This window comes from Saccopteryx leptura, chromosome 6, assembly GCF_036850995.1.
Source record: "Saccopteryx leptura isolate mSacLep1 chromosome 6, mSacLep1_pri_phased_curated, whole genome shotgun sequence".
NCBI classification, from domain to species: domain Eukaryota; kingdom Metazoa; phylum Chordata; class Mammalia; order Chiroptera; family Emballonuridae; genus Saccopteryx; species Saccopteryx leptura.
The window spans coordinates 5,197,421-5,217,576 of NC_089508.1; the positions used below are offsets into that span (position 1 = coordinate 5,197,421).

The window sequence follows — 20,156 nt, forward strand, 5'->3', positions numbered from 1 at the left end:
GAGTGGGCAGTGTGGGTGATGGCAGGGACCCATCGGGAGTGGGCAGTGTGGGTGATGGCAGGGACCCATCGGGAGTGGGCAGTGTGGGAGGTGCCAGGGACCCATCGGGAGTGGGCAGTGTGGGTGATGGCAGGGACCCATCGGGAGTGGGCAGTGTGGGTGATGACTGGGACCCATCAGGAGTGGGCAGTGTGGGTGATGGCAGGGACCCATCGGGAGTGGGCAGTGTGGGAGGTGCCAGGGACCCATCGGGAGTGGGCAGTGTGGGTGATGGCAGGGACCCATCGGGAGTGGGCAGTGTGGGTGATGACTGGGACCCATCGGGAGTGGGCAGTGTGGGTGATGGCAGGGACCCATCGGGAGTGGGCAGTGTGGGTGATGGCAGGGACCCATCGGGAGTGGGCAGTGTGGGAGGTGCCAGGGACCCATCGGGAGTGGGCAGTGTGGGTGATGGCAGGGACCCATCGGGAGTGGGCAGTGTGGGTGATGACTGGGACCCATCAGGAGTGGGCAGTGTGGGTGATGGCAGGGACCCATCAGGAGTGGGCATTGTGGGTGATGGCTGGGACCCAGCTGTGCTTATGGGTTGGTGAAGGAGGAAAGGTAGCTAGCTCAGAGGTGGGTGTAGGGGTGCTGTGGGGCACCCTATGGGTACTTGGTTCCCAGGATGGGGTAGGGGTGCTGTGAAGGGCACATTGAGCTGGCATTGCAGGTCTCAGAAGTGCCAGGGTCCAGAGGCTGGTTGTTGATGGCCCAGCAGTATGGCTAGAGAAGGAGCATGACTCAGGGCTCAGGTGGCCACATGGGTGGATGGGTGTGGGCACTAGGTGGTCCCCTGGGGGTGTGTGCTTCTTCCAGTGGGTCTCCCCTAAGACCTGGGCATCTCTCTAGCAGGGCTTTGTGTCCATGGGGCAAGATATAGACAGTTACGAGGGCAGATTATCCCCTGTTCGTTTCCTGAGTATCAGGGCTCATTGTCCTGGGGTCCTAGAGGAGCACCGAGTCTGGGGGGGAATAGAACCTCAAGTCTTCCTGGAGGAAGAGGGCGTGAGCAGGCCTGGCCTTTTCTGAGTGCCCAAGGCTATGTGCCCCTAGCTGGCCAGCCTTGTAGATGCTGAGCATGCCCACCCATCCTCTCCCACGCCCAGACTCAGGCAGCCTGCTGAGGCCACACAGCCAGTTTGGGGCAGGGAAGCCTGGTCTAGGGCATGGCACTGCCACCTCTGGCCCTCACCATCCCCACCCATCGCTGCGGAGGAGCCAAAGTGGAGGGGGGGGGGGCCCTGTAAGCTGTGCCATCCAGAAGTCAACTTCATGGGTGCTAACGGGCACTCTCTTATCCAGGTCCTGTAAGCCGACCCAAACATTAGCCAGGCTCTGTGGTCAACGAGTTGACTCCGCAGGGGTTTACTTCTGACAGGGCGCTGCCAGGGGCACAGGGACTGCGGGGCCAGACTGGCTCAGTGTTAGAGGCACTGACCCCGAGGGACCCTAACCCCAAGGGACCCTAAGCCTCGAGTGCCGCCCGCTGGGAAGTGGGGGTGGGGCGGGGGGGCCAGGTGAGTGTATGCGCGCGCGCGAGTGTGTGAGTGCGGCCGGGCGCACGCGGTGCGCACCCCCGGGGCACCCGGCCGGACCGCACGGGCCCGAGTTTCCCACGCTCAGCGCCGCGGCCCGGCCCGCCGCCGCGTGTCGTTGCAGCGCGCTGCAGGAGCAGAAGGGCGAGCTGCGCAAGCGGCTGTCCTACACCACGCACAAGCTCGAGAAGCTGGAGACCGAGTTCGACTCCACGCGCCACTACCTGGAGATCGAGCTGCGGCGCGCGCAGGAGGAGCTCGAGAAGGTCACGGAGAAGCTGCGCAGGTCAGGAGGCGGGGCCGCTGGGGCGGGGGCGGGGCGGGGCGGGGCTCAAATCCGCAGCTCCAGAGCTCTGCCTCCCACCACCGGAGCTGGTTGACTCCGCTCGGTTCGGTTCGGTTCCAAGGAGATGAGTCCAGGGCCCAGGAGGGTAAGCTCTTTTCCCAAAGTCACACTTTGTTCCAAGAGTTACTGAATCAGGATCTGAATCCAGGTTTGGCCACTACCAGGGACAGACAGGCTGTTTACAGCCACCTGCCCACCCCTGCTCATTTCTCATACTGATTTGGTGGGGCGGCAGCAGCATGACACAAAAGCAGCCATCTCCAGACCCTAACTGACCCACCAGGGCCCCAGCCCCTGTCCTCTGGGTCCTCAATGGGAAAAGCAATGTCTAGCCCTGGGGATGAACCAGAGTTTAGGAACAGTTCCCTTGGGCAGCATGGCAGGGCATTAAGTGTCCCGTCCTAAGTGTCCCGTCAGGTGAAGGATCCCTGAGTCACCATCCCCTTCAAAACCAAACTTCTCAAAACGGTGTGCTTCTGAATGTTTATGATGGTTATTTTTCTGAAACGTATTCCACTTTCCAGCCTTCCTTTAGGAAGAATGCAGAGAATGCAAACTTGGCTGTTGGCTCGGTTTCTTTTAAATATTTACAGAGCATTGTGGCTGGCGCTGCCCAAGCCGGGATTTCAGGGAGTTTGTCCCTCCTTGAGTGGCCCCCTCCTGCTGGACTTTTTGAATGTCACCATAGAGTTGTGGGGCGAACCAAGCTTGGACAGTCAATCAGACCTCGGTTAAAGTCTCAGCTCTGCTAATTACTGCTTTAAACACCTCTCGCCTCAGTTTCCCTATTATTGTCGGGGTTTGGGGGCAACCACATTCCACACAAGTTGTCAAGAGGACTGTCACTGTCCCAAGGTCCTTCATGCTCCATGGCAGCAGTGGGGGTCCAAGGCTCTGATCCTGCCCCCAGCACTTGCCTCCACCGTCACCCTTCCTCCAGGGGCCCAGATCTTGTCACCATGTGTCACCAGCACTCACCCCAGGGCCCATCACACAGTCTTAGGTCTCTTCCCAGCTAGTCTGCTGTTGAACAGCAGCCCTGTAGCCAGGCTCAGCAGTGCTGTGTGTGAAATGTGAGTAAACAGGCTCTGAGGGAGGACCCGGCAGAGTTGTTGGTGAACAACAGGCTCTCCTTTCTGTCTCCAGGGGTCCTCGACCCTGGTCCAGGGAGGGCCTCCAACAAGTTAGCTTTAACCAGATGTTTTCTGCCATGCGTGGAGGAACAGTTAGACAAGGGCGGGGCTGGTGGGTGGGCTCATGGGGCCTCTGTCCTGCCGGGCTCTGCTCAGGGGGCCATGTGGCCATGGGGGTCATGGGGAGGCCTGGCCTGGCACAGCAGTGGCCACATTACCTCCTGTTCCAGGATCCAGAGCAACTACATGGCACTGCAGAGGATCAACCAGGAGCTGGAGGAGAAGCTGTACCGCATGGTGAGGGCTCCACTGCCGCCACGGCCCTGCCTGGCACCCCACTCCGGGGCTCCGGCTCTGGTGGAGCACCGCGGGCCTCGCTGCTGTCCCCTTGTCCGTGCAGGAGCGGGGTCACAGGCCGCACTTCCTGACGCACACTCACACCCCCGCACCAGGGCTGGGCCTGCCCCACCCTTTCTACACTGAATGGGAGGGTGCTCTCAGGGCAGGCGAGATGGAGGGTTCAGACCCCGTGAGCCCCCGCAGCAGAGTGAGAGCACCAGGCCTGGAGGCGTGTAAATGGGGCTGTGGGGAGAGGGGACATGCACTGGGGATGGTGACCCCAGGTCAGCATCCGCCCAGAGAGGCAGGCCTGGGAGGACAGAGGCCCGAGTGCAGGCCCTGAGAGAGCCAGGGCCAGGTTTGAGCCTCGACAGTGCCTCTGCTGGGAACCCGTCCCTCTTACTGTGAGGAATAAATGTGCCAGTGCCAGGACCTGGCCCGGGGACAGAGACCCTCCTGCAGACACTCACACGTCTGCGTGTGACCTCAGCGGTGACCTGTCCTCTGCTGACGGGGCTAGCTTCTCGGTGTGCAGGAACAGAAAGGGAGATGGTGGGCCTGCTGGCGTCCTCTATGAAGGGAGAGCCTCTAGTTCTCTCCACCAAGGGGCTGGGCGGGTCCTGGTGCCTTCTCCTCACCCCAGGGGGAGGAGTTCCCTCTCTTTCTAGTTTGGTTACAAGCTTCCTTTGTTTCTGAAAATCAGAAATGGGTGTTCACCACCAGCCTGCCTTCACGCGCTGTCAGAGAGCTGTGGCAGGCGGCCTAGGGGCTGGGCTGGCTCTGCCTGGGACCCTGGGCCTGAGGATCCCAATCTGGCGATTGAGATGGGCCAGGCTTTGTGCCGAGCGCAAGGCCTCCTCACCCCCGACTCCCTGGAGACCAGACATGGCTCTCCCGTGGCGCAGACGAGAAACCAAGGGTCAGGGAGGCAGTGATTTGCCTGAGGCCGCCTGGCTTCTCAGTGGTGGAGCAGATTTTGAACCTGGATCCAGCTCTGCTCTTAGACCTGTGTCCCATGGCCCTCCAAACACCTCGTCGTTAAGGGCTGCAAGAGGCACACCGGGGGCCTCAGGGGATAACTGGACTTGAGCCCCGGGCCTTGGCTGACTGCTGACCACTGACCACCTCCTTCCACTGCCCCCTCCCTGCCCTGCCCCAGGGCCAGCACTATGAGGAAGAGAAACGAGCGCTGAGCCATGAGATTGTTGCCCTCAACAGCCACCTGCTGGAGGCCAAGGTGACCATCGACAAGCTGTCAGAGGACAATGTAAGTGTGGGGTCATTCTGACCCCGAGGGGCCCAGGGTTGGGGTGTAGCTACTCCCCCTAGGCATCAGAGCCAGGTGGCCGCCCGTGGGGACTGCTTTCAAGGGCCCCATGAGAAGGGCCCAGCTGCCCTCCACGGATCTCTGACCGCTGACTACATGTTCACTAATTAGTGTCTGCTCCTTGCCAGACCCGACTGGGCTCTGAGATCATAGTGTGAACAACAAGAGCAGAAATCCTTTGCCCACATGGAGCTGACACCTGAGTGGGGAAGGGAGGAAACAGACGACAAACAAGAGAAATATACAAACTCTGTAGTGTGCTAGAGGTGCTGAAGGTTGCCAAGAAAAATCAGAAAGGGAACGGTTGAGTTGCCAGTTGCAAGGTTTGCGAATCTCAATGGGACGCTTCCGGAAGAGGCTGCTGGAGCCAAGACCCAAAGGGGTGTCCAGGGACAAGAGGCCAGGGTGCACCGGATGAGCAGAAGGACAGCAGGGAAACTGGAGTGGGCTCTCAGTCGGGGAGAAGCTGGGGTCTGAGGTCAGAAAGATCCGGGGAGGCCACATTGTATAGGCTCCTGTAGGGATCGGGGGTTTATCCTGGAGGAACTAGGGAGCCACTGAAGGTTCTGAAGCAGAGGCATAACCCGAGTGGATGTCCCCTTTTACTGGGCTCACATGCTGCCCCGCTGAGAACACACTGTGGGGACGAGGGCGGGAGCTGGGAGATGGAGGAGGCCATGGCAACGATCCAGGCACAACTGGTGGAGGCCCCGCTGGGATGGCTGCCGTGGAGGTGGGCAGAGGGCTCGGAGCCCAGTTCTGTTCTCAAGACGGACAGAGGCAATAGGACTGCCGAAACCTTGGAAGTGGGAGTGAGAGGAGACAGGTCCTGTCTCTCCCTGGGCGGGGCGCCTGGGGCAGAGCAGCTGGCTCCAGCGTTCACGCTGACCAAGCGGACGTGCCGGACGGCAGCCGGCACGTGGCCCTGCGTCTGGGGTGGAGGTCAGCATCAGTGCGGTGTTTGCTCTGCAGACCGGTCAGTCCCCGAGGCATGTCCGTGGATGAGGACCGGGCAGGCCCCAGGGCAGGGCGGCTCTCAGATCTGTTCAGGACTCGGGGTCAGAGCCGGGCTGGCCAGGCTGGCCCCAGGGCCCTCTGATGCCAGAGGAAACCTCTCTGAGGCATCCTGGGTGCGGAGGGTCAGTCCTCAGCTCTCAGCCAGCTGTGCCCTTCCCAGGAGGCCCGAGGAGGCTGAGGGGCCTGGCAACCCAAGCGCCCTCCACAGTGCAGGCCAGGCTGGGGCACCAGCCTCCGCACGGCAGGTGGAGATGCAGGCGCCAGGGTGGAGGAACGGCAGGGGTAGACCCCACCTCAACACTTGCCTGAGCTGTAGGACATTCAGTCCCGGTGGAGCTGGGCCTGTGGGCGGACCCAGACTCCTCCGTGTCCGGGCCCTCACTGTGGACGGTCCCTGGGTGGGGGCAAGAATAAAAGGTCCAGCCACAGGCACATGCAACAGAGATTTCCAAAGACAAACCAGACCCCCTCGTTCCTACTGTTTGCATCTGTTTTCGGCTCAGGAGGCTGAGCGGCCCCCTCCTGGACCTGGGCTCACACTCGCCCCAGGCCCCCACTCCCCCTGACCCTGGCCCAGCCCTGCGGCCACCCCCACTGCCAGGCTCTGCCACTGAGAATGGGGGTGTGAGTGTGGAGTCTGAGATGTGGGGTGCCACACTCTCTACGGAGTTTCCTGCAGGGCTCAGTTCTTCATGCCTGGGGTCTCCCGGAATTCAGGGGGCATGGGGGACTGTCTAACCACTGCCCCCACCTGGGGAGAGGTTCCCGTTTGGGGCAACACAGGCCTGCCTGGCAGGGCCCCCTCCACACACCAGCAGCTCCAGGTCAGGGCAGAGGCCCCCATTCTGCCACTGACAGCGTGAGGTCCAGGGAGGGTCCTTGTCCTGCTAACTGCACAGCGCTCTGCCCAGCGGTCTCTGGGCAGGGCAGCAGGGACCCCGGCAGGGACGAGCCTGGGCCAACGCCTCTCTTGTCTTTTAGGAGCTCTATAGGAAGGACTGCAACCTAGCGGCCCAGCTGCTGCAGTGCAGCCAGACCTACGGCAGGGTCCATAAGGTGTCCGAGGTAATGTGAGCCCCGCCCACTCGGGGCTCCTCGGGGCAGGCCCCGCCCCAAGGCCCCTCCCCACCCTTGAGGGACAGAAGCTGGGTGAGCGAACCGCCACTCCGGCAGCATCCGGGCCTTCCTGAGATGTGGTGGCGACCACACAAGCCCCGCCCTCTCACGCACACCTCCTCCCCCAGACTGGACAGCTCGCCCCCCCCCTCCAGTGTCCTCTGGGGGCTGCTGCTTGTCTCTGTCTCAAGCCGCCCTCCATCCACTGAATTGCCCTGTGACCTTCCATGAGTGTCACAGAAACCCTGCAGTTGGTTTGGGCACATTTACCAACGGTGCCCGTTTCAGAGACAAGAAAACTGCCTACACCTGAGAGGGACTCAGCCAAAGCCCCAGGGCTCTCTGGTGCCAACGCCAGGCTGGTCCAGGACCCCCTGACCTCAGTCAGGCCGCCCCTCCCCTCCACACCCTGCCCTCACCCAGGCCGCTGTCCCTGTCCCCTCACTCTGGGCCTGGGCCACACCTGAGACACTCACAAAATAGATCAAACAGTAGCGGAATGTCCCCACAAGGCACCAGGCGCTCATGCGGAAACTGCTGGGCGCCTGGCCCTGGCCCCCAATCTTTGTTGCATATGTTTCTGAGTCTATCTTGTTCGGGAGCACCTGGGACACAGCGGGGGAGCAAGTCAGCCCCTCAGTGGGAGGAAGTGGGCAGGAGAGAACTGGAACCCAGAGAGGGGCCAGTCAGACCCTGCTCTCAGCGTCTGGGCTCCACGGGCCCCAGGGGGAGTGGGCTTTTGGGGACGGAGGTGACCAGGGTTCCTTTGGCGAACCCAGGCGCGTCCTGGGCCCCCCTCCAGCTGGTGCCATGTGAGAGGCCTAGGCAGGCCCCTCCGGGCGCTTCTCCCCGCTGTCGGTGGGTCCCAGGCTGATTTGACCCCTTCCCCCCCCACCTCCGGCCCGCACCGTCCCGTTCCAGCTGCCCTTGGACTTCCAGGAGCGCGTGAGCCTGCACATGGAGAAGCACGGCTGCAGCCTGCCGGCCGCGCTCTGCCGCCCCGCCTACGCCGACAGCGTGCCCGCCTGCGTCATCGCCAAGGTGCTGGAGAAGCCGGAGCCCGGCAGCCTGTCCTCCCGCCTGTCCGACGCCTCGGCCCGCGACCTGGCCTTCCGCGACGGCGTGGACAAGGCAGGCCTGCGCCCCCCCTACAAGGAGGACATCTACTGCAGCGACACGGCCCTCTACTGCCCCGAGGAGCCGCGGCGTGACCGGCGGCCCAGCGTGGACGCGTCCGTGACCGACGTGGGCTTCCTGCGGGGGCAGAACTCCACCGACAGCGCGGCGGAGGAGGAGGAGGAGGCCGAGGCGGCGGCCTTCCCGGCGGGCTTCCGGCGCGAGGCCTACCCGGGCTACGCGGGCTCGCTGCCCACGTCCAGCTCCTACTCGAGCTTCAGCGCCACGTCGGAGGAGAAGGAGCACGGCCAGGCCGGCACGCTGCCCGCCTCGCAGCAGGCCGTCTACCTGAACAGCCGCGAGCTCTTCCAGCGCCCGCCGCCCGCCGCCTACCAGGGCAGCCTGCGCTTCAAGGCCGCGGCCGCGGCGGCCGCCCCGCGGAACGCCGAGATGGCCGCAGGGTACGCGCGGACCTTGTCGCCCTACGCGGCCGAGCCCTACCGCTTCCCGGCCTCCCCGGGCCCCCAGCAGGCCCTGATGCCCCCAAACCTGTGGAGCCTGCGGGCCAAGCCGGCGTCCGCCCGCATGCCCAGGGAGGAAGGGCGCGGCCAGTGGCGGCCCCTGAGCGTGGAGGACATCGGCGCCTACTCCTTCCCGGCCGCGGCCCCCCGGGCCTCGCCCTGCAGCTTCTCTGAACGCTACTACGGCGGGGGCAGCCCCGGCGACAAGGCGGAGGGCCGCGCCAGCCCCCTCTACGCCAGCTACAAGGCCGACAGCTTCTCCGAGGGCGACGACCTCTCCCAGGGGCACCTGGCAGAGCCCTGCTTCCTCCGGGCCCGCGGCCCCGCCGACCCCATGCCCGGCTATGCCTGTGGCGAGGGCAGCGGGGAGAGGCTCGGGGTGCAGCGCCGCGGGGTGGCCAGCCCCGAGCCCGAGCACAGCCTCCAAAGCTCCAGGGACTCCTTGGAGCCTAGCTCCATGGAGGCCTCCCCGGAAATGCACCCGGCCGCCCGCCTGAGCCCCCAGCCGGCCTTTCCGCGGACTGGGGGCGGGGGGCTCAACCGCAAGGACAGCCTCACGAAAGCTCAGCTCTACGGAACCTTGCTCAACTGAGCACTTGCCTGCAGCCTGCAGGCCAAGGCCACGGGGCACCCAGCCGCCCACCCCACACCCCAGGGGGCCACCCCGCCTGTCCCCAGACACCTAGCCCCCTGGCCCCCGGCCCCCCGGCCCTGCCCACAAGGATCCCTCTCTTCCACCCAACCCAGTGCAGCCCAAGAAAAGGACCCCTGCCACTAGAGTGCCCCCCACCCCACCACGACGGAACTTTCCCCCCAAGAACGTTTCTCACGAACCAACATCTTTCCCCACCCGTGATGAGCATTCCCCCCTTTTATAAAGTGAAACTATTTTTCTAGAGAAAAAGGGTCTTTCTTAGCGCACTTGGCCTCCAGGCTCCCTGGACGGCAGCCTTGGCGTTTTCAACACAAAGCTCCTTTATTTTTTGGGCGAGGGCAGGTGGGGCCTGACCCTTGGAGGGAAGGACAGTGTCCTGTGCAGACACCCAGACAGCCAGTGACAAGGGAACCCCGAAGCTCTGTCCACAAAGAGGGGAACCGAACGGGTGAAGGGGTGGGAAACGTCGCGCTCTCTCTCCGCGCGTGGCTGACACGGCACCCCCCAGCTCCCCTGTGGTCCGTCGTCCCGAGTGGGGCCGGTGCTCATCCCCCAGTGTCCCGCTCCCTGGCACCACCTCACGCTACCTCAGACGTAATGAGGCCCTCCGACTCCCGTTCCCGTGGCTTGCTCTCCCGTCCGCGATGCATGCTGTCTCGGTACTGTATTTTACATTCATGAATAAAAGACATTGGTGGAAAGGACTCAGGTGTGGGCCGTTTCTTTCCTCCCCCACTGCCTTTTGATATTGGGGACATGTGACCTAAGTACCCTGGTCCTTGGCTCCCCGAGGCCAGGACTGGCTCCTGACAGCTCTCCTTCCCCCCACCAGGCGTCTTGTTGTCCAGCTTCGAGCTCCTACCCCGTGTTGCCCCGCTCGGCGTTATCACCGCCTTTTGGTCCATGTTCCCATCTTGACACCCTCCATCCCACCCCGCCCCTCAGACGTCGCCTCTGCCTCAAGTCCTTCGCACGTCCTTGAGTGCGGCTCTGCTGGTGACAGAGTGCCCCGGGTTTCATTCCTCTGCAGACGTCTTTGTTCTCTGCCCCGCGCTCGCGCTCGGAGGGTGTGCTCACTAGGGAGCGCCCTGCCCCCTCTGCAGCCAGGGAAGCCGCTGGCACCGGCCGGGCCCTGGGAGCCACTCCTCTGGTGGTAATCTGACATGTCCTCTCCACACACGTGAGACCTTCCCTTCGACTTGGGTTTTCTGCTGTTGCCCTAACTGAGGTGTGCCTGGTTGTGGATTTGTCCTCCTTAGGAATGCACAGGGAGGGAGTCTTACGTCTGCAGATGGGTGCATGTCATCAGTTCTGGAATATTCTCAATTACTTCTTAACAATATTTCCCTGCCCACTCACCGTCCCTTCTCTCCTCGTTGCGGTATCCTCTGTCTGCTGCGCCCTTCCCGGCCGCATGCTCTGTCTGCATCCCTTGTCCTCACTGATTCTCCCCTGCTGCGACCGCTCAGCTACCAACACAACCACTGCCTTTTTAGTTTTAGTTACAAATGTTTCCCGTGTCTGCAAGTTCTATCTGGTTTGGTTTTCTTTTTCTTTTTTTTTTTTCAAAACCCCCATGCTACTTTCTAAGTTTTCTGTTCCCTGGGGCTATATCCAAGCTTGTCTTCTTTCCTTAAACATAGTGGGCATAGCGGTTCACCGTCTGGGCCTGGCACTGCCATCCTGGGGGGGGGGTCTGTGTGGGTCTGGTTCTCTTGGTTCTTGCCCATGCTGCCTCGTTTCTCTGGGTGCCCGGTTATCTTTGATGCCCTGAGGATGCACTTGTAGGTTCTACAAGGTCTTGGATGGAGGCCCTTCCAGGGGGTTCAAGTCTGCTTCTTCCAGAAGCTGGGACTTCCCACTGCGGACCACCTCCCACCCAGCTTCATGTCTCCGATGGAGGTGGGGGCTTGGCTGTGGCTCCCGGCATCTCTGCCCTTGACCGACCTCTGCAGGAGAGGCCAGAGCCAGCCCAGCTGCTCTCCCCCGGGACCAGATTCACCCCAGGAGGCAGCCTCCAGAGCCAGAGGGGGCTGTGGGAGACTCGAGTCCACTCTTTGCACGGGGACCATGCCCATGGGCAGCTGGAAGCAGCAACCCTCACTGAATCAGCGAGCGAGGGGAGGGTGCAGGGGAGACACGCAGCCCCGGGCGCCCTGCGGGTGCTGAGGCCTTCCTTGGGGAGCCCAAGCCTCACCCGACCCCCAGCCCTGTGCCGGCCATGTAATGGGCAGCAGGCCTGAGAACCCCCAGGGCCACGCAGCCTGGCCCCAGAGGCCGCTCTAAGATTCGGGGTCCTGGCTCCACAGTGCCCCTCAGAGCCCAAGGCTCCCTCGATGGCCTCCAGACCTCACAGAGCCACCCTGCCGCGGCCTCTAAAGCCAGCCACCGCCACTGTGCTGTGCCCCCTCTACCAACCACCCTGCCCGTCCACTCGGAACTCTGCAGCACCCAGGGGGACCCCATCGTGCACCCCCATCTCCCTGCCCGCACGTGCTCCTTCTCAGCCCTGAGCTTCTGCCACCAGCTGGCTGTGTGGCTCCGGGCGAGTCCCAGGTGCCTCTGGTCCGGTTCCTCCTCCGGACACTGAGGACAGGGACTGAGGAGACTCCCAGGGGCCCATACACAGGTGACAGTCCCCATGCAGAGCCCTAGGCGAGGCTGGAAGGGACCCCCAGGGAGGGGAAGGGCAAGGCTCTGGAGTCAGATGGCCCTGGGCTCGGCCCTCGGCCCTCCGAGCAGCGGTTTCCTCAGCAGGACAGAGGGGGCCGGGCCCAGCCACGCTGGCCTCCCCGATGCAGGGTGCCCCCCGACGGCCTCAGCCAGCCGCTGAGATGGGTAGGTGAGGGGAAGGTGAGCACGCAGCCCGGGGGAGGCGGGGGCCCCACACTTCTCTTTCATGCCTGCTCCACACTTTCTAAATTTAGCTTTCTTATTTTAAAATTGCAAAGGGTGAACTCCCCACCACCTTGCAGAGGATCAGGGTTGCCTTTCAGGATGCTCTTTGGAATAAAGTGTTTATAAGAGGAAACAGAGGTATCGAGTACACCTGCCACTCTTCGCAATAAAGTCACCTAACAAAGGGGGGGCTCGCAGACAGCTGGCACCCCCAGGGCCCCGAGTCGGTCACACAGAGGAGCAGCGCTAAGGACAGCCCTGTGGCTTCGGGGCGCCCGGATGTCTCCCCACCCCAGGAGGCTCGGCGCTTTGGTTCGTTCAAGGTGACCAGTGTGGAAAAGGACTTGCGGACACTATCCTGACCACACACTGGCCCTGGGACCCAGGTTCCAAGAGGCCACGCTGGTGCCCGCCACTCCTGCAGCTCCCCTCCCCTGGCCAGGGGCCGCCTCCTCAGGTCCTTGCCCTCCGCATCACCAGCTCACAGTCTGCCTCCTCCGTGGAGCCTTCCAAGGCTGCAGGAACCTCTCTGTCCTGAGCCATGGCCCCTGTTGTCCCCGACCCGCTGGTGGATCCTGGCACTCTGGGGGCCACCCCTCAGTGACAGTCCTGGTGGGGTTTAGTGCTCCCAGCAGCTGGGACTTCCCAGCCCAGGTCCTCGAGGTTCCTCCAGGGCCTTGTGCCTCTCCATAGCGCTCCTACCCCCAGGCGGGCACACTCCCATGGGCAGCCAGGACTGGGCAGGCCCAGGGAGGTCCAGGGGCCTGGGCCTGAGTGGGCTGGGCCCTGTGACACTGGCGGGCCTGCTGTGCTCCTCGGTCCGAGCCCCTGAGGACAGACCTGAGACCCAGATCCCCCCCTTTCCCAGGGGCCTGGGCCTGGGCCTGAGCGGGCCGGGCCGGGCCCTGTGACACTGGCGGGCCTGCTGTGCTCCTCGGTCCGAGCCCCTGAGGACAGACCTGAGACCCAGATCCCCCCCTTTCCCAGGGGCCTGGGCCTGAGCGGGCCGGGCCCTGTGACACTGGCGGGCCTGCTGTGCTCCTCGGTCCGAGCCCCTGAGGACAGACCTGAGACCCAGACCCCCCCCCTTTCCCAGGGGCCTGGGCCTGAGCGGGCCGGGCCGGGCCCTGTGACACTGGCGGGCCTGCTGTGCTCCTCAGTCCGAGTCCCTGAGGACAGACCTGAGACCCAGACCCCCCCTTTCCCAGGGGCCTGGGCCTGGGCCTGAGCGGGCCGGGCCGGGCCCTGTGACACTGGCGGGCCTGCTGTGCTCCTCGGTCCGAGCCCCTGAGGACAGACCTGAGACCCAGACACCCCCCCCTTTCCCATGGGCCCCCGTCAGGACCTGCAAGGCCGGGCTGCCCCATCTCCGGCCCCCAGCATTCTCGCTTCGGAGCTCAGTGGGCCTGACGGGGGTGGCGAGGGTGGGCAACAGCATGCGTCAGAGACCACCGGAGACAGCAGCGCTCACCACGTTTACTGAGCAGCACGAGAAGCCTGCCGGGTGCCCTCACCCCTCACCGCGCGGTCCTCTCCACCCTGACACCGAAGGCTCTTGTTCCCATTTCACAGGCTAGGAAACAGGGTCACGGGGTAGAGGCAGCTGCCACCAGGCCTGACCCTGCAGCCAGCCTCAGTCTTTAGTCCCACACCCGCCCACAGAAGGGAAGCTGGGGGCCGGGCCGCCGTCCGGAAGGCTCCGTGCTGGAGGCTCAGTGCCAGATCTTAATGTCGCCCTCCCAGGAGCAGGTGGCCAGGACGGAGGGCAGCACGGGGTGGAAGGTGGTGCCCACACAGGCCTGCGCGTGCCCGGACAGCGTGCGCGCCCGGCTGGCCGTGCGGAAGCAGTACAGCAGGACCCGGCCGTCGGCGCTGCCGGTCACCAGCAGGTCTCCGTCCGGGGAACACTCGCAGCCCACCGCATAGCCTTCCACCTGCAGAGGGGGACACTGGTGAGCAGCCACCCCCAGCCCTGCACACAGCCTCCCGGGGAGGCGGGGTCACTATGCCCATCCCACAGAGTGGCAGGCCCCCGAGGCCGAGCCGAGCTCCTTCTAGAAGCCGGGTCCTGGCGTGGACCATGTCACAAGGTCTCGTCAGTGGAATTCAGCTGGAACAGCTCCCCCACAGCTGAGGGTGTCCAGCCTGGTGACAGTCCCCGAGCCCCCAGTCCCCGGCACCCCAGTGGGGCAGGCTTCAGTGAGGAGAGGGGACAGAGCTAGAGATAGTCCCACCCCCATTCTGTCCTGTTGCCCTTCCCAACCCCCAACACAGGTCCATGTGAGCCAATGCATCAGGGGAAACCTCTCCTGCCCAGCAGCGGGGGCCTGGGCCAGGGCCAGATGTGGCTCAGGGCCTTAGGTGGACACCAGGCCACATGCACATGATCCCCTGGGAAGCAGAAAACGGAATCTGCTACACAGGGGGTGCACTCCGGAGCCCCAAGTCCATGGCTGGCAGTGTCTGGTGGGAGACCCTGGGGCCCGTGCTCAGCGATCCCCAGGGGGCGACCAGGCAGGGTACCTTGTGCCCCTCGTAGCGCCGCCGTCTGCTCATCCGGTAGGGCCACACGGCGGAGAAGAGGGCCAGGTAGTTGCCATTGGTCTGCGCCAGGAACACCGGCTCCCGTGGGTGCAAGGCGAGGCTGGGGCACGTGTACCGCTCCTAAGAAACAGTGGGGCCGCAGAGGGGGGATGGTCGCTCAGGGTCGGGCCTGCTGCCTCCGCTGACAGGCCCCCCAGCACTCTGCTCCCAGGGCCTGTGCCCTCCCCCCAGACCATCGCCCAGGGGCTACGGCAGCTTCCTGCTGCTGCCATAACAAACTGCTACAGATTTAGTGGCTGCAACAACGCAAACTTAAGACTTGACAGATTGGGAGGTCAGAAGTCTGACCGGGGTCTCGCTGGGCTAAGCAAGGTGTCAGCAGAGCTGGGACCCCTCCGGGGACTCAGAACGTGTTTCCAGCTCCGAGGGGCCACCTGCACTTCTGAGCCCGAGGCCCTTGCAGTGGACAGAAAAAGGGCCCCCACGTATATCCACATCCTAATTCCTAGGACCTGCAGGTGTCGTCTTGCATGTCTTTGCAGATGTAACTAAGTGGGAGATCTTGATGTGAGGAGATTGTCCTGTATTGTTGCCTAACGCACCCACGTGTATCCTCATAGAAGGGCAGCACGGGAGGCCAGGCACGGAGGGGAGTGAGCACGGAGCAGAGAGCAAGTCCAAGATGCGGGCAGGTGGACCCGGCACAGAGGGGAGTGAGCACGGAGCAGAGAGCACGTCCAAGATGCGGGCAGGTGGACCAGGCACAGAGGGGAGTGAGCACGGAGCAGAGAGCACGTCCAAGATGCGGGCAGGTGGACCAGGCACAGAGGGGAGTGAGCACGGAGCAGAGAGCACGTCCAAGATGCGGGCAGGTGGACCAGGCACAGAGGGGAGTGAGCACGGAGCAGAGAGCACGTCCAAGATGCGGGCAGGTGGACCAGGCACAGAGGGGAGTGAGCACGGAGCAGAGAGCACGTCCAAGATGCGGGCAGGTGGACCAGGGCCCAGTGTCACCTGCAGCCACCAGACGCTGCAAGCGGCAAGGGACCGGTTCTGCCCGGCGTCTCCAGAGGGAACGGGCCCTGCCAGCCCCTGATTTCAGCCTGGTGGTGCTAATGCAAACTGCTGCCCTCCAGAGCTGTGTGGGGCTGCACTTCTGATGGCTGAAGTCTCCAAGTTTGCGGCAATGCGTTACCCAGGAACAGGCAACGGAACTGCGAGCCCAGCCCCCCGCCTCCCCAGGGAGCCCGTGGGGGCAGCCCAGCCCAGGGCCCCACACAGCCAGGATGCACAGTAAGCGAGCAGGCCGCTAACCAAGCGAGCAGATGAGTGGGAGAACAGTGTTCACAACCCAGGGGGAACACTCTCACTGTCTGAGGGGCTCAGTCACACAGAAGCACTCTTGGAAACACTCCTCTCAACCACACTTGTCCTCTCACGTTCTGAGAGTTGTTCTTAAGTTATCTCCAAATGAGCCCAAACTGGGAGGGCAAAGCAGGGAGCAGTCACACTAATACTGCACAGCTGCAAGCTAATGTGTCCATGGGAGGCGTGGACGCCACGGTGGCCCCATAGTGAGGTCCCCAGTGTGGTGCTCCTGGCAGGGCACCTGCTCACCTGCACAGAAGGCGGGAGGTGTGAGTCTAGAAGGGCAACAGCCCGGCCAGCGGTGCCCCCACTGTCTCCTCCGCTTCCCCCGCTCTCCGCTGGGGCTGATGGAGGCAGGAAGTCCCGGTAATCAGACCCGTGCCCCCGTGCCCCTGCATGGCCTGTCCTTCCCAGGGGGTTGCACTAGACCCTGAAGCGAAGGGCCAGAGGCAGGTTTGCTTAGGGTTCCTTAGAACCCTCTGAAAAGTGAGGGAAAAGCAGGGAGAGGGAGAAGGCATGAGTGCACACCTGGTCCATATTTTTAAATTCAGGGTGGGAGCACCGCAGAGATTAGCTAGGGCTTATCTGAAATCTTAAAAGATGATAGCGATGGTGAGGATGGGGATGGTGATCATGACGATGACAGAGGAAGTGATAATAGTGATGGTGGTGATGATAGTGATGATGATGGTGGTGAAGATGGTGGTGATGATGATGGTGATGGTGATGATGGTAGTGATAGTGCTGATCTGATGGTGATTATGATGATAATGGTTATGATAATAGTCCTGGTGATGATGGTGGTTGTGATGATGGTGATGGTGATGATGTTGGTGGTGATGATGGTGATGATGGTGGTGATGATGGTGGTTGTGATGATGGTGATGATGGTAGTGGTGATGATGATGATGGTGGTGATGATGGTGGTGGTGATGATGGTGATGATGTTGGTGGTGGTGATGATGGTGTGATGGTGATGATGATGGTGGTGATGATGATGGTAGTGATGGTGATGATGGTAGTGATGGTGATGATGGTAGTGATAGTGCTGATCTGATGGTGATTATGATGATAATGGTTATGATGATAGTCCTGGTGATGATGGTGGTTGTGATGATGGTGATGGTGATGATGTTGGTGGTGATGATGGTGATGATGGTGGTGGTGATGATGGTGGTGATGATGGTAGTGGTGATGGTGATGATGGTGATGACGGTGGTGGTGATGATAGTGGTGATGGTGATGGTGGTGGTGGTGATGGTGATGATGGTGATGGTGGTGGTGATGATGGTGATGATGGTGATGATGGTGGTGATGATGATGGTGGTGATGATGGTGATGATGATGGTGGTGATGATGGTGATGATGGTGGTGATGATGATGGTGGTGATGATGGTGGTGGTGATGGTGATGATGGTGATGATGGTGATGGTGGTGATGGCAGTGACAATGACGGTGATGAGAGGTAATGCACTTATGGAGAACTCTCTGTGCCTGGCACTGGTCTAGACCCTCTATAAGCATTCCCTCTTTTAATTCTCAAAACCACCCTATGAGGCAAGTAACATTCTCATCCTCAATTTTCTAAGAGGAAAATGAGCACCAAAAAGGATAAATAAGGGGCCCCGGCCCAGCTTGTAAGTGACGAATCCAAGACCATAACTCAGGTGGTCTAACTCCAGGCTCCCTGCTTAAAGTCCTGGGTCTCTGCTCCCGCCAAGGCTGTTCAGCAAGGGTGCGGTGGAGACCCCAGGCTGGCTGGGGTGGTGGAGGAAGAATAGGGGTGTCCTGGGTTGCTTGGCCATCTCTGGACTGGGCTTCCCCTCCACACCCTTACCCTGTGGGGTGGCTGGGCTGGGCGGAGACCAATGGGAGGACAGCCAGGGAGCTGCTGTGATATGAAGTCTGTGGAAGGTTCCCCTGGGAGGCCTGGACTCACACTGGCCTTCCCTCACCCTAGAGACTTCAGGCAGCCAATCTGTCTCCAAAACTCCTGCCTGCTGAACTGTCTCCTTCAGGAAGTGACCCGGAACCCCAGACAACCTAGGGCTGCAGGACGCGTCCTGGCGCCGGAACTGAGGGCAAGGCCAAGTAGGGCTCTCACGTGGAAAATCTGGTTGGAGATACTGGCGGAGCTCCGGAAATCCCAGGCGATGATGGTACGGTCCGCAGAATCCCGGCTGGACGCATCGGTGCTGCTCAGAAACTCGGAGCCCTCCCGCAGGAAGAGGATGTCCAAGGTCTGCTGGACGGTCGCCTTGTAGCTTCTCACCACCTGCAAGAGTGGGCGCCTGTCACGCTGGTGCCCCAGGGGCACAGGGCGGGCCCTGCTGGGAGGCCAGTGCAGAGCTCGGTGCCCCACACTGGGCAGCCCACGCATGGAGCTGGCGGCTGGTGCGGGAGACCAGGCAGACGTCTGTCTCCTTGGGGCCTGCCTGCAACGCCTCTCGGTCCTGCCTGATGGCACCGTCTCATGAAGAGCTCCCCCTCCCAGCCTCCCACTGGCAGCGGGCCCAGGGGGGCATGATGACCGCCCGGAAGGCTGACCCCCTAGAGAGGCAGGGAGCGAGTGCTCCCGGAGACCACAGGGCCACAGCCACAGTGTGCGGCTCAGCTTTAAAGGCTTTTTTTTTTTTAATTTCCTAGCATCAACGCCAATCTTCTCAAGCCTTTCAGCTCATAAACGACGTGATTAAGTATCCAGCAGTCGTGCCGCTTTCCTTGGAGCGTTTTATCAGATTCCCCTGCTGTTCTAAGACACGGGTTTGGCAGCCGCAGGGGCGGGGTGGGGCCGGGCCGGTGTCCTAACAAGAACCTCCACTGACATCCACCCGCGTTGCAATATTGAGACAGGGCGCGGTGCCTCGGGCCCGCCCGCTGCCCTGGCACCGTTTACCAGCTCCCGGGGCGCCACCGTGGGCGGCAGCAGCACGGACAGTTCGCCGGTACCTCAGCCCGTAGATTGACAGCTTTTTTTAAAAACCAAAGCTCACAGCCTTTCCAACGTTGCGGGTTTTTCTTTTTCTATCATATGTCACATTCCTATTACAGGCTGCACTTCATAAATCCCGTTTAGACAGGGGTGGGGGGTGGTGGGTGGAGGGGGTTTGCAGACCCAATGTGCAGATGAGGAATACCGAGGCTCCAGGAGGGGCAGGGACGTGCCGAGGTCATGTGTCTCCGTGTTGGTGGGGCTTCCCCAGCCCCAGCTCCTTCCCTGGGGCCCGTATCCCAGTCTCCTGCCGGCCAGTTCCTGCCTCCGTGAATGTCGGGGCGGGTCAGGCCCTGCACCTCCGCCCCCTGCACGGCAACACCTCCGTCCCCATGGGCGCTGGAGAAAGACCCCGACCCGGGGGACGACGCAGGATGGGGAGGGCCCCCTGTCACTGGCCAGTGCCCGCCCGTTAAATGCCAGCCACCAGCCGGGGGTGTCAAATGAATCGCCTCGTGACGCCACAACAGTGGGAAGGGAGCTGCACCCATGGGGTGGCATGAAGGCCCAGAGGGGAGCAGGGAGCCAGGGGTCCCCGCAAAACACACCACCTGCCTCCCAGGACCAACTGTCCCAGGAGAACAAGGACGCTGCTCCGTGCTCTCCCCGAGAGGGATGGAGATGGCCCGACTCATTAGGGCGTCATGAAATCAAATGGCTGGGCAACAAGCCGGGTTATGGGTGATCCCTGCGAGTCACGCCACTGTAGGCAGAAGGCTGACCTTCGGAGCGATTGCCCGAAACGTGATTTACCAGCCATAGCAACTGCCCGTGCCCGGGAAGGAGCAGAGGGGCTGTTTGTGTGCCTAGCTGGTGGGTTTTATGGCAACCTTAATGACACCGACAGCTGGCACGGCCCATCCCAGGGGCGCAGGGCGGCACTGCGCGGGCCTGACTAGCTGGATCCAGAAGGGGGCCTCGCTGGACACTGCTGGCAACCAGGGGCCTTTGCCGGGTAGGCAGCTGCTTGGCCAAAGGTCTAGGGGTGCTGGGGTAAGTGGAAGACATGAGTGTGACACATTCAGCTGTGATGAGAACCACCTGATGTCCTGAGACTCCGCCAGCTGCTTGACCCACCAGACACGACCCTGAGTAACCGGGCTCCCTGGGGTTTGTCCGAGGTTTCCTTCCTCTCCACTTCACAGGGCATAGGCTGGGGTACGGCGAGGCTGCCGCGCTGGCCTGGCTGCTGAATTACCATGTGCCC

General features: G+C 62.4%; 2 protein-coding genes across 9 annotated transcripts in view; one reads left to right on the top strand and one right to left on the bottom strand.

Moving 5' to 3' along the window:
• Window positions 1-9,799, top strand: part of BEGAIN (brain enriched guanylate kinase associated) — a 49,878-nt gene extending 40,079 nt beyond the window's left edge. For 4 of the 5 annotated variants that reach the window (XM_066341404.1, XM_066341403.1, XM_066341402.1 and 1 more), the window contains 5 exons: window positions 1,702-1,863; window positions 3,287-3,353; window positions 4,555-4,662; window positions 6,721-6,804; window positions 7,777-9,799. In XM_066341404.1, the coding sequence (XP_066197501.1) occupies window positions 1,702-1,863; window positions 3,287-3,353; window positions 4,555-4,662; window positions 6,721-6,804; window positions 7,777-9,084 (1,729 nt within the window). In that variant the 3' untranslated portion in view covers window positions 9,085-9,799. Of the gene's footprint in view, window positions 1-1,701; window positions 1,864-1,922; window positions 2,009-3,286; window positions 3,354-4,554; window positions 4,663-6,720; window positions 6,805-7,776 lie in introns of those variants that run through there. The other variant, XM_066341406.1, reaches the window with a different exon arrangement.
• Window positions 9,800-13,519: 3,720 nt separating this feature from the next.
• Window positions 13,520-20,156, bottom strand: part of WDR25 (WD repeat domain 25) — a 147,573-nt gene continuing 140,936 nt past the window's right edge. For all 4 annotated transcript variants that reach the window (XM_066388002.1, XM_066388004.1, XM_066388003.1 and 1 more), the window contains 3 exons: window positions 18,062-18,232; window positions 14,569-14,709; window positions 13,520-13,979 (listed from right to left, as the gene is read on the bottom strand). In XM_066388002.1, coding sequence (XP_066244099.1) covers window positions 13,758-13,979; window positions 14,569-14,709; window positions 18,062-18,232 — 534 coding nt within the window. In that variant the 3' untranslated portion in view covers window positions 13,520-13,757. The remainder of the gene's footprint in view (window positions 13,980-14,568; window positions 14,710-18,061; window positions 18,233-20,156) is intronic.